General features: G+C 39.0%; 1 protein-coding gene and 1 long non-coding RNA gene across 2 annotated transcripts in view; one reads left to right on the top strand and one right to left on the bottom strand.

Annotated features, from left to right (window-relative positions):
- LOC115433135 (uncharacterized) overlaps nucleotides 1-2230 on the top strand; it is a 22235-nt gene extending 20005 nt beyond the window's left edge. The window contains exon 3 of the long non-coding RNA XR_003937310.1: nucleotides 2220-2230. This is a non-coding gene — a long non-coding RNA (uncharacterized LOC115433135). The remainder of the gene's footprint in view (nucleotides 1-2219) is intronic.
- Nucleotides 1-11603, bottom strand: part of dtx2 (deltex 2, E3 ubiquitin ligase) — a 21086-nt gene extending 9483 nt beyond the window's left edge. Inside the window, 9 exon segments of the mRNA XM_030154386.1 lie at nucleotides 1520-1759; nucleotides 7304-7348; nucleotides 7351-7361; nucleotides 9600-10020; nucleotides 10023-10109; nucleotides 10112-10189; nucleotides 10973-11005; nucleotides 11008-11047; nucleotides 11050-11603. Of these exon segments, the coding sequence (XP_030010246.1) occupies nucleotides 1520-1759; nucleotides 7304-7348; nucleotides 7351-7361; nucleotides 9600-10020; nucleotides 10023-10109; nucleotides 10112-10189; nucleotides 10973-11005; nucleotides 11008-11047; nucleotides 11050-11286 (1192 nt within the window). The 5' untranslated portion in view covers nucleotides 11287-11603.
- Nucleotides 11604-13608: the final 2005 nt, after the last annotated feature.

Genomic DNA, 13608 nt, shown 5'->3' on the forward strand with positions numbered 1-13608 from the left:
AAAATTATGTTAAGCTAACATTAGTAATAAGTGGTATTTGTTAACAACGCAATCACGTTTCCTTAACTTAATGACAATGACAGAAAAGGAGTAGAATAGTTTCAGAAAACTGCACCTTGAATCAGTCAACTACAAAAGCTAGTTGCTATGTGCAACTGATGTGGACTATACAGTCTAAACAATAACTACATGGTTGAACAGATGTTGGAAAAAAATATGAAATATTTACAAAGCACACATGACAAATTGTAGGTTTTGTATTTCTGCTCCAGAAAGGAAATAAGAACAAAAAGCATGATGGGAAAGCATGATGGGCAACAGATGGACCACAAAAGGCATCACTCCAACACATGACTGATGAATAATGGCAGGTTTTGAGAGGAAAAATGAGTGTTTTTCCAGATGTGCTCTGTAGAGTAAATCAAAACAGATCTTCTATCCACCACTGGAAAAATACAAATTAAAATAAATTAGCTTATATTCAAAACTGAAAAAAAACAACAACCTGAAATAGTAAATAACAATTACAGAGAATTTCCTATGTGTAACAATTATGGAGGCTATATCACATTCTGGAAGGGCATGTTCTGTTACTAGATTTCCAGGAACTTAATTTCTTAATTTCAGATAGACGTTCTAAGGCTTGTACTCACAGGAAGAATAATGAATAAACAGTATGAAAATATTCTTATTATTATTATATAATAATAATAATAATAATAATAATAATAATAATAATAATAATAATAATAATAATGGATAAAATGACAAACACGTCTGAAAATGTTTAGCAACACCATAAAAAGATTCATATAGGTGCCTGTCACACCTAATAATGCTTTAACAGTGGGACGATTTTGACACTATCAATTGTTTTGACAGAACTAAAAGACTACAGATAACAAAACAAGAAAATGAGAGTCAAGAGTAACATTAATACTAAAATTGTCAACTACAAAAAATAGTCTTAACTAATCTGCAAAATCAAAACCAACTAATTTTGATTCCTCTGTTCACTTTATCGCTGCCAGACACTGAACAACCACTGTGACTCACTCCTGGTAAGGTGCTATGGAGCTATCTTTGGAGAACATATTTCCTATCTTTTCTTTTATATCTGTGAGTTCCACTCCCAGCACTTGGCAAAGTAAAGAAAAGCTGGATGGCTGACACAAAGCGCCTGCTTCAGAAAAAATGTGCTGCCTCTGGTGCTCCATTTCGGAGGGGCCAACTAATAACAAGAGAGACTCTACACAGACCAGGGTAAAATTAGGAGAAGTGGCAGAAGAGAAGTCCTTGCTGAAGCAGACTGCTCTTATGCAGTTTGATTTTTACAATGGTGTAACGGCCAGCTTATATTTCAAGCCGGTGAGGCAGCACTTTTTCCAACTAGAACAAAAGCAGAGTAGTGTGAGCACATGAGGACAAAGGACGGTGAGCTGATGCTGGATGAAATGCTGCTCAAGCCTGCGGTGAAGCAACAATGGAGAAAAGGGGTGGAGGAAGGGCTGGTAGCTACCTCTCCTGTGCTGCCTCTTTGCTCTCCTAACTGAACTGCTGCTGCTGCTGCTGCTGTGGGGCTTGCTGGGCCTGCTTGCTGGGGGGAGGAGAGGAGGAGGAAGAGAGAAAGGAGGAGGTTGCGGTTGCTGCTGCTGCTGCTGCTGCTGTAGCTGCGGCGGCGGCTGTGGCTGCTGAGGGAGGGGGGCACTGGTGAAGTGCACGCCGAGTCCCACCGCTGACATCAAAATGGAGGCCATGCCTGGAGCGGGGTGGGGTTGAGGCGGGATGTGATGGGAGGGGGGTGGGGCAAGATGGGGCAGGTGAGGATTGAGAGCGAGTGGAGAGATGCAGGAGTAGGGAGGAACAAATCAAAGGTATGAGAAATGTAGCAGCAATGGATGCTTCCACTGCGATCCTCGTACATCCTTTAACACAACGATTTCAACAAGTTCAATCAGGCTTTTGACGACCAGTTTAAGACTGACTTCTCTTCTTGAGACAAATCTGGATGAACACACTTAGATGAAAGTACAGTTTCAAGGAGTAGAAGTGGAAATAACTACTTCTAGAGGTAAAGATTTTATTTTTAATAGGACACATTAGCAAACAGCCCGTCATGACCACAGGCTGTATTAAAAAAGTACATTGCACATTTTATTTAGTTTTGTTTAGGCAAGATGAACACAAAATTGTTACCCAAAACAGATTTAAAACGAGAGCCAGAGGAATGCAATTTCCTCCAAGTAATGCTACTTCCAATAGATTTTTTTAAGGTATCATGTTCAGATGATTGGATTTGAGTGTTTTTAAAGGACCAATGGAAACACTGACACACAGCACTGGTGCAATGGCATCAAGTAAAGACAAATAAAAGCATGTACTCCAAAAAACAAATAAAACCCCATAAAATGGTTGATGTAATGTTACCCATATAGGATTTCTCTGACATTTCTGAGTGTTCCAGATGAAATGTGAACAAGGAATACTGACGATCCCCTGTTCATTTATACTGTATATGCCCTGAGTGTTTTAGTAAGCCTGTAAACAAAGATAAGGATAAATATGTCCCCGATTCATATTTCTCACGGACCTCAGTGCCTCTGTGCCATGTCCTTAGTTTGTAATTAGTTATGAAGATGAACCCAATTCATTAACCTGGGACTCAGTGTTAACAACACATACACTGGTAAATGGAGCTGGACGAATAAAAAAACAAAAAAAACTGCAGACATCAGATCCGCTGAACGATAATAAAGCCTTCCACGGGGAACATAAGATATTACAAGACGATTATCACTAATGTTCATTAAGGTATAGTAATTGTTACAGTATATTTGGAGACGACACCATAAGCATGACCTTCACTTTTAAATGATTCACCGAAGTCAGGGTTCAGTGCTTTTCATTAATGAGGTTCTGGTCCGCTGGCTTTCCTCTGTGCTCGTTGTATTGTTGGAGTAAACACATCACAGCCAAGAAACAGGGAATGATATGAGTGTGCAGCCGAGAGCCTACAGTCAAAACGAAACCGCATGAACTTAAAGGGTAAGTGTGGTTATTTTCTGTACATCTGTTTTTTACCAACAAATCTCACGGGAAGACTCAAACCAACAACGTATGCCTCCTACCAGACTGCACCAGCATATCGAATTGATGATATTTAATTAAAGGTCCCGTATTATGCAAATCTCACTTTGTGAAAGTTTTCTTATAGTAGTGTGTGTTGCAGTAGCCTCATTATGAGGTTCGAATTTGAAAACTGTCTGTTTCCTCCCTGCCTTGCTACACCACATTTTGTGAAAATGCCTGCTCAAACGGCCAAGTTTGAGTTGGGTCCGTTTATGACGACATAAGCAGATTTAACTCCTCCCCCTGACTGTGCCCCCACCCTGGCAAAGCGAGCCCCGCCCTGGCAAAGTACCTCTTGGACAACAAACATGGCGAAGGCGAGACATGCAAGTTGTGGTGTTGTTGGCTGCACACACCAACACGATAGTTTATTTTTGCTCCCCACTTCCGAGCCTCTCCGTAAAAAGTAGCTGGATTATATCTTTGAAGGTCATGTACCAAACAACATTCCCAAACGCTTGTATGTGTGCCCGGCATTTCACGGACGAGTGTTTTTCGAACATGGGCCCATACAGCTCGGCTTGGCACAAAGACTCCGAATCAAGAAGGACGCAGTACCAACGCTTCGTGACCCAAGTACAAGTGTGAGAGATGTAAGTTCTTATCATTTTTTTTTTTACTGCATAACCCTACATTACGGATAAGCGGGTGGTTGTTGATGTGTACGTCTAACGTTAGCATGGCAGCTAACATAGCTCGGTTACTGCTGCTAACGTTTGCGTCCCCGTTAACGTGCTAGAGCTGATAATATCAAGCGACATTCAACAGAACTACTGTGAACACGGGCCTTTTGTGGTTGGCATCAGTATAGTTAGCATCAAGCTTGTTAGTAGCTGCCTGCATTAGTGGCGTCTTTCCGTGTCAGGTCCACGAACCCGACACAACACCGCCGTTTTCCGTCGGGGCTCAATCACGCCTCAAGGCAAAGAAAGCCAGTGTTTGGAAAGACGTTCTGTCTGAGACATTTGTATTGTAGATGAGAGAGCCATGGCTTTAGTCAACATTAGCGTGTAGTACCGCTAGTGGAAGCCGCGTCCTCTCCCAGAGAGGGGAGGGGGAGTGGGCGTGGACAGATGCGTTCATTTGCGTACCCGGAAGCAGGCCCAGAAACAGCCTGTTCTGAGGAGGGCTGGTGAGAGGGACTTTTTCGACCGCTGAAACTCCGAAAAAAGGATGATTTTGGGGCAAACAAACTTAAATACTATGTTTTTGGGCTTCTGAGACCTATATGACGTGACTGAAAAATAGCATAATACGGGACCTTTAAGGAACATGTCTGTATCTGATGGGAGAGGGTCATATCACCCAGGCCAGTTGTGAAAAACAATAACAGAATATGCATAAATATACCTTATAACTACATATGAGGGTGTGAGATGAAAGCTGGTAACACTTGGCTGATATTTCAACATGATGAACTGACATTGGATTTTTGTGTAAATGAATTTAAAGGGGTCATATTTTGCTAAACCCACTTTTATTAGTCTTTACTACATTTATTTATGTATTTGGACCCTAATAATTTAAAAAAAGTTTGAATTTGAACCCTCCAGGTGCTGCAAAGCTATCTTTATATTCATTTTGGCAAAAATCGAATGAATTTCTACAACCCATTTTAATTCCTTCTTTATTTGTTACGTCTATAACTAGCTACGTCACAAAATTTGTACATACAAGGTCAAGACTTGATGAAAATTTCTCCAAATACACCATAATTGTTTATCTGCAGCAGCGTTGTAGTAAAAACTGAAAATATGTCCAAACTTCGAGCCGATTACTTAAAATGTTCAGATGTTGGTTGTATTAACAAACCGAGTGGCTGAACAGGACAGAACAGCACAGTCAACAACCTGGAGGGGGTGGGGTGTGAAGTGACTCATGTGCATTTAAAGGGCCAGCGCTCAAAATGACCTTTTTGGTGTCATTAGTCAGAAAAATAGGGTTGAAGATGGACCTGTGGAGTTGAATTAATGAAGAATTCAGATCCAAGCATAGCATTTACAGTTTATGTAGACCACAGGGAAATGTTTGAAAATGCATAATTCCATTTAAAAAAGCAAAATATCACTCCTGTAATACAAACCTCAATGAATTATGATTCTGTATGTCCATGTTGGGGCACAGTGGGTTTTTGGTTTTAGTTTTACCTTTGGTGCTCTACATCCTGTGGGGACGGTAATTTCACTCATCTGCGTCGGTATAAAAGTTCAAAGTCTAAAAGCACATGTTAACACTTTGGGAAGACCTTTATATGCACTAACTAACTTTGCATTGATAAAATCTGAATTTATTTATGCACCATTATTAACAGAGCCCAAAGCATTTAGACAATTGCGGATGAGTATTCTATATTTACCCGTACAAGACTCCTTTTTCTATAAAATGGTCTCTCAAGCATGTCTCTCATCTGCGCTGGCGTCACACAATTACAAATGAACCAAGCTTTTAACCGAGTTGTGTTATAAAGGTGTAACTGGAGACACAATAAGTCTTTTGTCACAACCTTCTTTTTTTTTTTTCTTTTAATTTATCAAAAAACCCGTTTGTGAGAATGTCAAGTGTTTTTAGAGAGTCAAAAAGAAGCGGCATATATGAGATGTTTACAGTTTTGCTGGACAAGAGACACAAATATACACAGAATGAATACCACTTTTTGATTTCAAGATTTGATGTCTGCTCTGGTAGACGAAGAAATCGCATCACACTATCTGTATCATTTCATAGGGTCATAGCCTTTTACATTGTTTCACATACAAACACATCCCTGTTGAGTCACACTGCAGCGCAACTGTGATGAATATCACAATGAGAATTAGGAAACTATATTGTTCTTTTTGGTTGTTTTTTTTAAGGATGATATAATGGCAATAGTTTGGAGAAGGGACCATCACTAGCGAGTTCTTGGCTGAAATCACACTTGTCCTCACATCAAAAAATATGACCCTGAAAATGTTACTTTTTCTTAACTATTTTTCAGTTCATTACAAACAAGATAACTGTTCAACTAAATGCAATAAATATGCAAATATATCTGGATCACTGGACATCAGACTCAAATAAATAATCCATTTATATGAAAGTAAAGTATTTCCTGTTTAGAAGCCTGATATAGGGATCAGCTCCAAAATCCGGGATCAGCTCCAAATCCAGTATCAGGTATCTTCTCTAGTTTTATGCATCATTTGCAGATCTTCGTTAGCCTCATAGCATAATTGCCTAAGTCTTATTTTTGACCTAATTGCAATATCTGAATAAAATGAAGCAGCGGTGTTCAAAGAGTCAAGATATGCAGATATCACAATTTGGCCAAAAATATTACTAAGGGATTTATGCTATGAGGCTAACAATATGTATCTGTGATGTATGTGATTGTTGACAATGCATCAAGTTCTGAATCACATCACGGTCAGTGGTGGAGATGTACATCAGCAGTGTCCAAAATTAACTACATTTATATTTGTCAGGTATGTCAGAATTTATATGAGTTGTAATGGCTTTCACCGTTTGCTACCATTGATGCAAAGCTCTTATTACGTGCATAACAAATTCAGCTGCACCATATATAAACTCACTCGTAACGTATCTTTCCGAGCCCTGTATGACTTAGTCGATTACACATATGAACTCTTCTGATGTCAGCTGTAGTAGTCACCTCTCTCATGTTTAGCCTTGAGCGATCAAATAAAAAGCAGTGTGTGGTAGAGCTGTGGGACTAAGACGAATCTACTGACAGCAGAGTGAAGACTAGATGACGATCTTAATCACGCTTTTACTTTCAGGGCCGAAAGCTTTATATGGTGCGAGGATGTTTAGTGTAGGCTCTCAGCAGAGACCGAGCTTGTGAAGCGTCCGTTTTATATGTAGTGCTGTAACAAACATCACTGTGGTTGGTCTTTGAATCAGAGTGTTTAGGATGTGGTCTATACAAAAGTGAACATAATGTTTCCCGTTATACGTTTCATTCACTGTGACTCTGGGACTGTGCTGCTTTCACTGTGTCTGCAAGCTTTTCCTAAACAGACTGACACTCACAATACAAATGCAGACGGCTTCCACATATAAACTCTTAATTTTTGCTGAACACCCTATAAATATGTTGGACGTGGTGCAAAATAGACTGAGCCCAGCAACAGAGGTAAATAAAAGACAGGATGGATGGTTAGTGACCGTTTACCTGCGAGGGCAGAGCTCACACTGGTAGATCCATTCAGCTGCACAGAATGGAAGGAACACTGCAGGACAGGAACAAGGACGGTGACATTCAGTCAGTAAAAAACAGCAACAAAAAGCCAAGTAGAGAGAACAAAACAGACTATTTCACTTTCCACCTCACTGGACTGAAATACAGTTTTTAAGTGAACCACCTTTAGAATTGCTCTGGCATTAAATCAAGATAGGAATAGATTGTGGTGTTGGATTCATTCAACTGCACAGGTGTGTTTATCTTTACCTAAGAAGCTGAACAATGAATAGGAGGGTTTGCAGTTATTTCTGTTGATTAGAAGTAACTCAATGCTGACTGTACGCAGGGTGACTTAACATCCAATGTACTGATGGGTTTATATTGATGTGGCAAATTAGTTTGCAGTGCAATACAGCCTTCCAGGAACAAAAGTAACAAAGTGCAGTCTATAACGGCATCTAAAGATTATTTTTATGACTAATTAACTGATTCTTTAAACATACTTTTAACTTTGTTTCTGCAGATTCTGAAGTTAAATTTGAGACTTCTTAAGACCCTTTGAAGACTATTATGAATCCAACGTTCCCAGGTAATATCTGACCAGTCTGCACAGTGCACATTAGTGGTTATTTGTTCTATTCTTGTTTCATTGTGTAGTTTTGTTTTTTTATTTTCTCCAATTTCTTTTCCTACAGCATGATTATATAAATTAAGATTACAAGTGAGACAAAAGTTGAACTTCATAATGTGAACAAGTGAAAAATGTAATTTTTGTATGTAAGAACCAAAGTGCAATCAGTCTTATTTCTTGTTTTGTTCAACCAAAAACCCAGAACTTGCAATGCATTTATACCAATGGGAGATTAAATGGCCCTAATATAGTAGCAATATTTCTAGCTGTCTATTTTTGATGAGTAAGATTAATCAACTATGAACTAAAACGATTGGGGGGGAAAATTAAACAGATTTAAATACCTCAGGTTACAGCGCATGGTAACACATAGCAGGAAATGTGCTACTGACTTCATCAAGTTAACCTACTGTCCTTAGGAAGCTCTGGTCTCATGTCTGTGCTGTAGATATACTTATCACTAGACTCATTTTACTGACAGCCACACACAACAAGCTGTATGTGAGTTAACAACAAAGATCAGCAACCCATTATTCCAAAAAGCTGCCATTCTTTAACATTCATTGCTTTGTCTATATTGGGTTTACCACAATAGGGCTCCTTCAGAAATTACATAGAAGATGGAGAAGTGAAAGCCTTTAGGGGGAATAAATAAACTAAATTAAATTACTGCAGAAGAAATTAGAGTCCAAACCTGTAACCAACACGTGTGAGCAAGCAGTGCAAATTCACAAGTTATGTTCTATGTGGTTTGAAACACAAAGAGGAGGTGACGGCTCAGATATAGGTCTGCCAAAATAAACATACTGCTGCTGGGCTGGAGCTACAGATTGTTTTCTGTCATTCCTGTTTTACCAGATGGGTCAAAGTGGACGTGAACGGGAAAGGCAGAAAGCCAAATGCTGAAGGGAAGGATAAAGTGGGCCCCATGCTGTCCCTCCACAGACAGATCACTGGGTCATCAAGCCCAGGGTCCAAAACATTTTCCATTTTAAATTCCATACTTTTACAGACTGAAATTTTCAGACTTCGACAGATATGTCAGACCCGGAGAGCAGTTTCCTAGATGTTTATTTCATGAATAGCTTTTAATTTATACTATTCAAGTGTACATTACATTCTGATCATTCAGTACCTTGTATGTTGACCTTGCAATACACAACACAAAGCAAAAAAGATGGGTGATGTTCCAGGCATTGACACAGCTCTGCACTGGAGCATGTTAAGTCAAGTACCATATGCCTTGCCTTACTTTTAACATCAAGCTTGCTTTAACCAGTTCTGCTTGTCATTGTGGTAAAAATCTGACTGCTCCAAACTACTGCTATATACAGCAATATGCAAAAAATACCTATTGTGCTTAATTTGATATATTGCAGTACAATTCTCTGTGCAAATGGCAATATCAGGATTTAATTCCTATTGAGAAAAAAAAAAACCATTAAAATTAGGCTTTTTCAACCATGTGCCCTCATATCTGGAGAATTTTAGGATTTTTGAGCAGGGACAAGTCTGCAACATCATTATGTGTCATTGATAGACACATTTCATCTTTGACATAAGCTGACAGTTCCTGTTACCTGAATATTACTTCACTTTGACAAAATGGAACAAAAATCAACAACAACAACAAAGCAACATATGTCAGATACCAACCTTAACCCATTTGTGGCACTGGTAGAGCTTGTTAGAAGTGGTGCAGAAAGTTGGCTTCCAGAAGAAGGAGGAGGCCAGGGGCTGCCCCAGGACATGCCCCCAACAGAAAGGGGTCTCCTGGGGTAGGGTGAGTACACAGACGTGGGGTGAGCTGCTGCAGCTCTCCCTGTGCTTTGCAGGCTGGGCCGGTTCAAACTACCTGATGAAAATGAATGCCTGGATCTGCTGGGGATGGGTCCTGTACTGCTGTGGCTCAGACACTGCTGGCAGGAGCAGGCAGGGCCTGAAGGGATAGCAGGGGGGCCTGAGGAGGCCAGAGGATAAGGGAGGTTACACTGCCGTCGCACCTGCCGTCTGAAGCCAGAGGATTTATTCACTTGGGTCAGAGATGTAAGATCTACTATGTAATTATATCCATGTGGCCCAAGTCAGCTGTGCCTTGGCGGGCCTGGTAGCTGTGCTCCAACAGGAGGAGGTTACGAGTCTCATATGGAGTCCATGTTCCCTCTCATTGGCCCATTCCCAGTAGACACCGCTTCCAAGACCTGACGACTGCGCAAACAGGGACCGACGTACTGACCGCGTCTTTCCTGGAAGAAAGAGAAATTTACCATTTAAATACAAGTTTACAGACTACTATTCAAGACTGTGATTGAAAAGAGAAAGTGATAATGTGAGCCAAAATCCAAACTAGGTAAACACAGAAAAAATGCAGGCTTGTCACAGCTGAGAACTGTTACATGAGCATTTAGCTCATTCAAAATACAACCTATTATACAGTGAGATGAGTAGTTTATTGTACAGTAATGCATCATTTCTATGAATACATCACGTTTGTACATTTGTCTCTAAAAAGCAGACGTTTGAGGGGCTCAGAAAACAGGCCTGTTTTCAGTTCTGACATTTATTTTAACTTTATGAGAGACCTGTTATCTCAAATCCTTTTGAATTCACTAACAATTAAAATCAACATATTTTGCAGAAATACTGCTTACACTGGACCCGAAAGGGATAACCGAAAGCTTTTACAAATACCTAAAAGAGACGTGTGTTCAAGCATAACTTAAAAGAAGTGTCTTCCGTCACAATTTGACTACGTTTTCTTGGATTATTTTTAAAATCTAGCAGTCAGGAGGGGTGGACAAAGCGAGCCAACGTAGCTGACACCATAGATTTCAACAGAGTCGTCTAAACCTCAAAAGGTTCATCCTTAGTAGTCGGCCTAATCTCACCTTGAACTATGTAAACATTCAAGCACAACAAGCTAAAGCTAAGATGCTAGCGTATGTTATCCAACCTGGACATGTTGGGTTATGAGGCTTTACAAAAATGATGACTAGGGAAAATAAATATGAAATGCAGTATAGGTTTACCTGTGTCCTGCCGAAACTGTTTCAAGCTTGGTAGTCTATTAGATAAGGCGACAGGCTAGGGTCTGATTGTCCGAGACCAGATGACTAGTGGAGCCGGGTCCCCCTCCTCCTCTCTGGCCCCGCGGTGACAAACACCGTTCGATGTAGGCGCTCACTTGGCCGCTGTAAGGCCGCCAGTAGCCCAGGTCATCCTGCCATTCCCACACCGCTATCATGGGCTGAGATTGTCCAACGGAGCCAGAAGGTGTACCTGACACAGAGGGCCCATTTCTGGACCCGTTTATCCTAGCACAAGAACCAGAAACAATCGCCATATTCGCCGAGCTAGCTAACCGAATGTAAGCTAACAACAACTCGTTCTAGTTAGCTGGTCAACTGATTGTGACTACGACGAAGAAATAGTCTGCTAGCTAGGCTAGCTTGGCTCGTTAAAAAAATCCATCATAATTAACAAGCTTTCGAAGAGTCCACGAGGTAAAGATTAAATGGTAGACTATACAGGTAAACATTTAACTGCATGTTGACAAAGCTGATGCGTTCAGAGTGCTAGGCAGTAGACAGATTATGTGGATTCTGTTAGCTAGCTTTGTGACAGCGTTGCCAGGGATCCTTCCTCCTCTGCTGCTGCCTTCAGGGACTGCCAAGAATGTCGTAATTTACGGCTCGACGTTAAAACCATAGTCAGCGTTGAGATGGTTATAGCAGGACTATTACACTGCTGTACAATTTTCTTTTTTAAATTTGAATACATTTTTTATTATATTCCTCTGATTTTAAATGTGCTGGTTAGCTGATGTTTTCAATATATGAAAAAGTTTTATTACACACATAAACTGGTTCATGTACATTTAAATACATAAACTCGAGACGTACTTATTGCAGGTTATTATGTAAAAGCCGAGAAAACTGAGGGAAATTACTTTTTTAGCAAAATATACAATTAACTGAATATGAAATCAAGCCATCTACAACCACTGCCTTGGTTTTACTGGTGAGTCAATGTTGCAGAAGTTTCAGCGTTCATATGGAATAGTGGTTCAACAGTGAATTAAAACATTTAGATCAGTTGACCGCTATAGCCTGTGGCTGGTTCAGTCTTTGAGTGTTTAGAATGTAACTGTGGTTCTAGTTGATATTTATTTTTACTTAGAGTAAAGAGCCCTTACTCATATTTTGTGTTCTAAACAGTAATATGTATTCATTACACCCCAACATTATCCATATGGGAATTTTTTAAACTAATGTCATAATCTTGACTAGAAAATGTCTTAAAACTAATGTCAGAAGCTACAGATAAACACTCATTAGAGCTATGATTAGTAGCCTATGATGCACCCAACTTTTAATTTATTGATAATTTTTTTTATATAAGGATGACAGGATAACATGTTAAAGTGATTTGTGTTTAAACATTAATCATAAAGATGCACCAGACTTTCAACACAAAACACAGACAGTCCCAAAAACACATTACTACAAATTAAGCCATAAAAAATACACAAGGACTGCTAAAGTTACAATGTCAGAGCAAATTTAATCTATAAATCTGTTGGCCTGTTTTTTAAGAGTCCTAACCTGACTTCTAAAAGCCCCTCTCTGATTTAACAACCTCATGTCCTTGAACTTACCCGAAACACATTAGAGATTTATTTTTCATGTACACTTCACATTTTTGTTTACTAAGATAAGAAAACTAACTTGTCCTTTTGTTTTTCCTATGCAGGCATGGCTGAATGAAAGCCAATTGTTCATTCTGATCAAGGTGAAATAATTCTTATGCATGTAATTTTTAAAGTATTTTTATTTAAATGCTCAAATCTATAGTGCCAATCAAAAAAAATAGAGGATGACTCAGTTGTTACACAATTCAGATCCACGCCCTCTGGTAATTCCACTCTTAATAAAAAGCTGTAAACACTACATGCCTGAACCTATTCATTCAAAGCATTTAACCAAGAGGTAACTCAGTAAAACAGTTTAATTCACATTGCATTTGTGATATACTGTATTCATTCAATTGAAAAAGCCTCCAGTAACATCAAACACCAGTGCTAGTTAGTGAAATATACCATCATGTGAGAAGTGACATATTCTCAGACATTTGAGCATTTGATAGAATGTAAATCAACAAGTTAAGAAAATATATAACATAGGCCTAATCAGTTTGAAAGATTTTAAAACAGAATTTTGCATACTGTGGCTTTAAGGACACATCTTGAAATGAAATATAATCCCAGTGAGAGACAAAGAAGCATTCTTTAGTCTTAATGTGGTGGATTAGTGACAGTAGTACATAGTATTTCATTACAACATGTTGCATTTGTTAGAATCAGAATTAGAAACATTTATCATGATTAAACAGCAGGTATACAATGAAATCACAATACTTCTCCTGCCAGTGCAACAGCAAGTATAAACAAAATAAAATACAATATATAGTAAAAAGTAAAATACACAAAAAAGTTACTTTTATGTATTTACTGGAGTTCCATCCATGTACATGACTTTAAACCAGTAGCAAAAGTAAAAAAATAATCAATTTATTTAATTGCTTTTGTTTTCTTATCATATACTATTTTTTTCTAGATAAGCCCAAAAAAAAAAAAAAAAAAAAATCAATCTGTTCTCACTTGAAA

This window comes from Sphaeramia orbicularis, chromosome 14 (assembly GCF_902148855.1).
Source record: "Sphaeramia orbicularis chromosome 14, fSphaOr1.1, whole genome shotgun sequence".
NCBI classification, from domain to species: Eukaryota; Metazoa; Chordata; class Actinopteri; order Kurtiformes; family Apogonidae; genus Sphaeramia; species Sphaeramia orbicularis.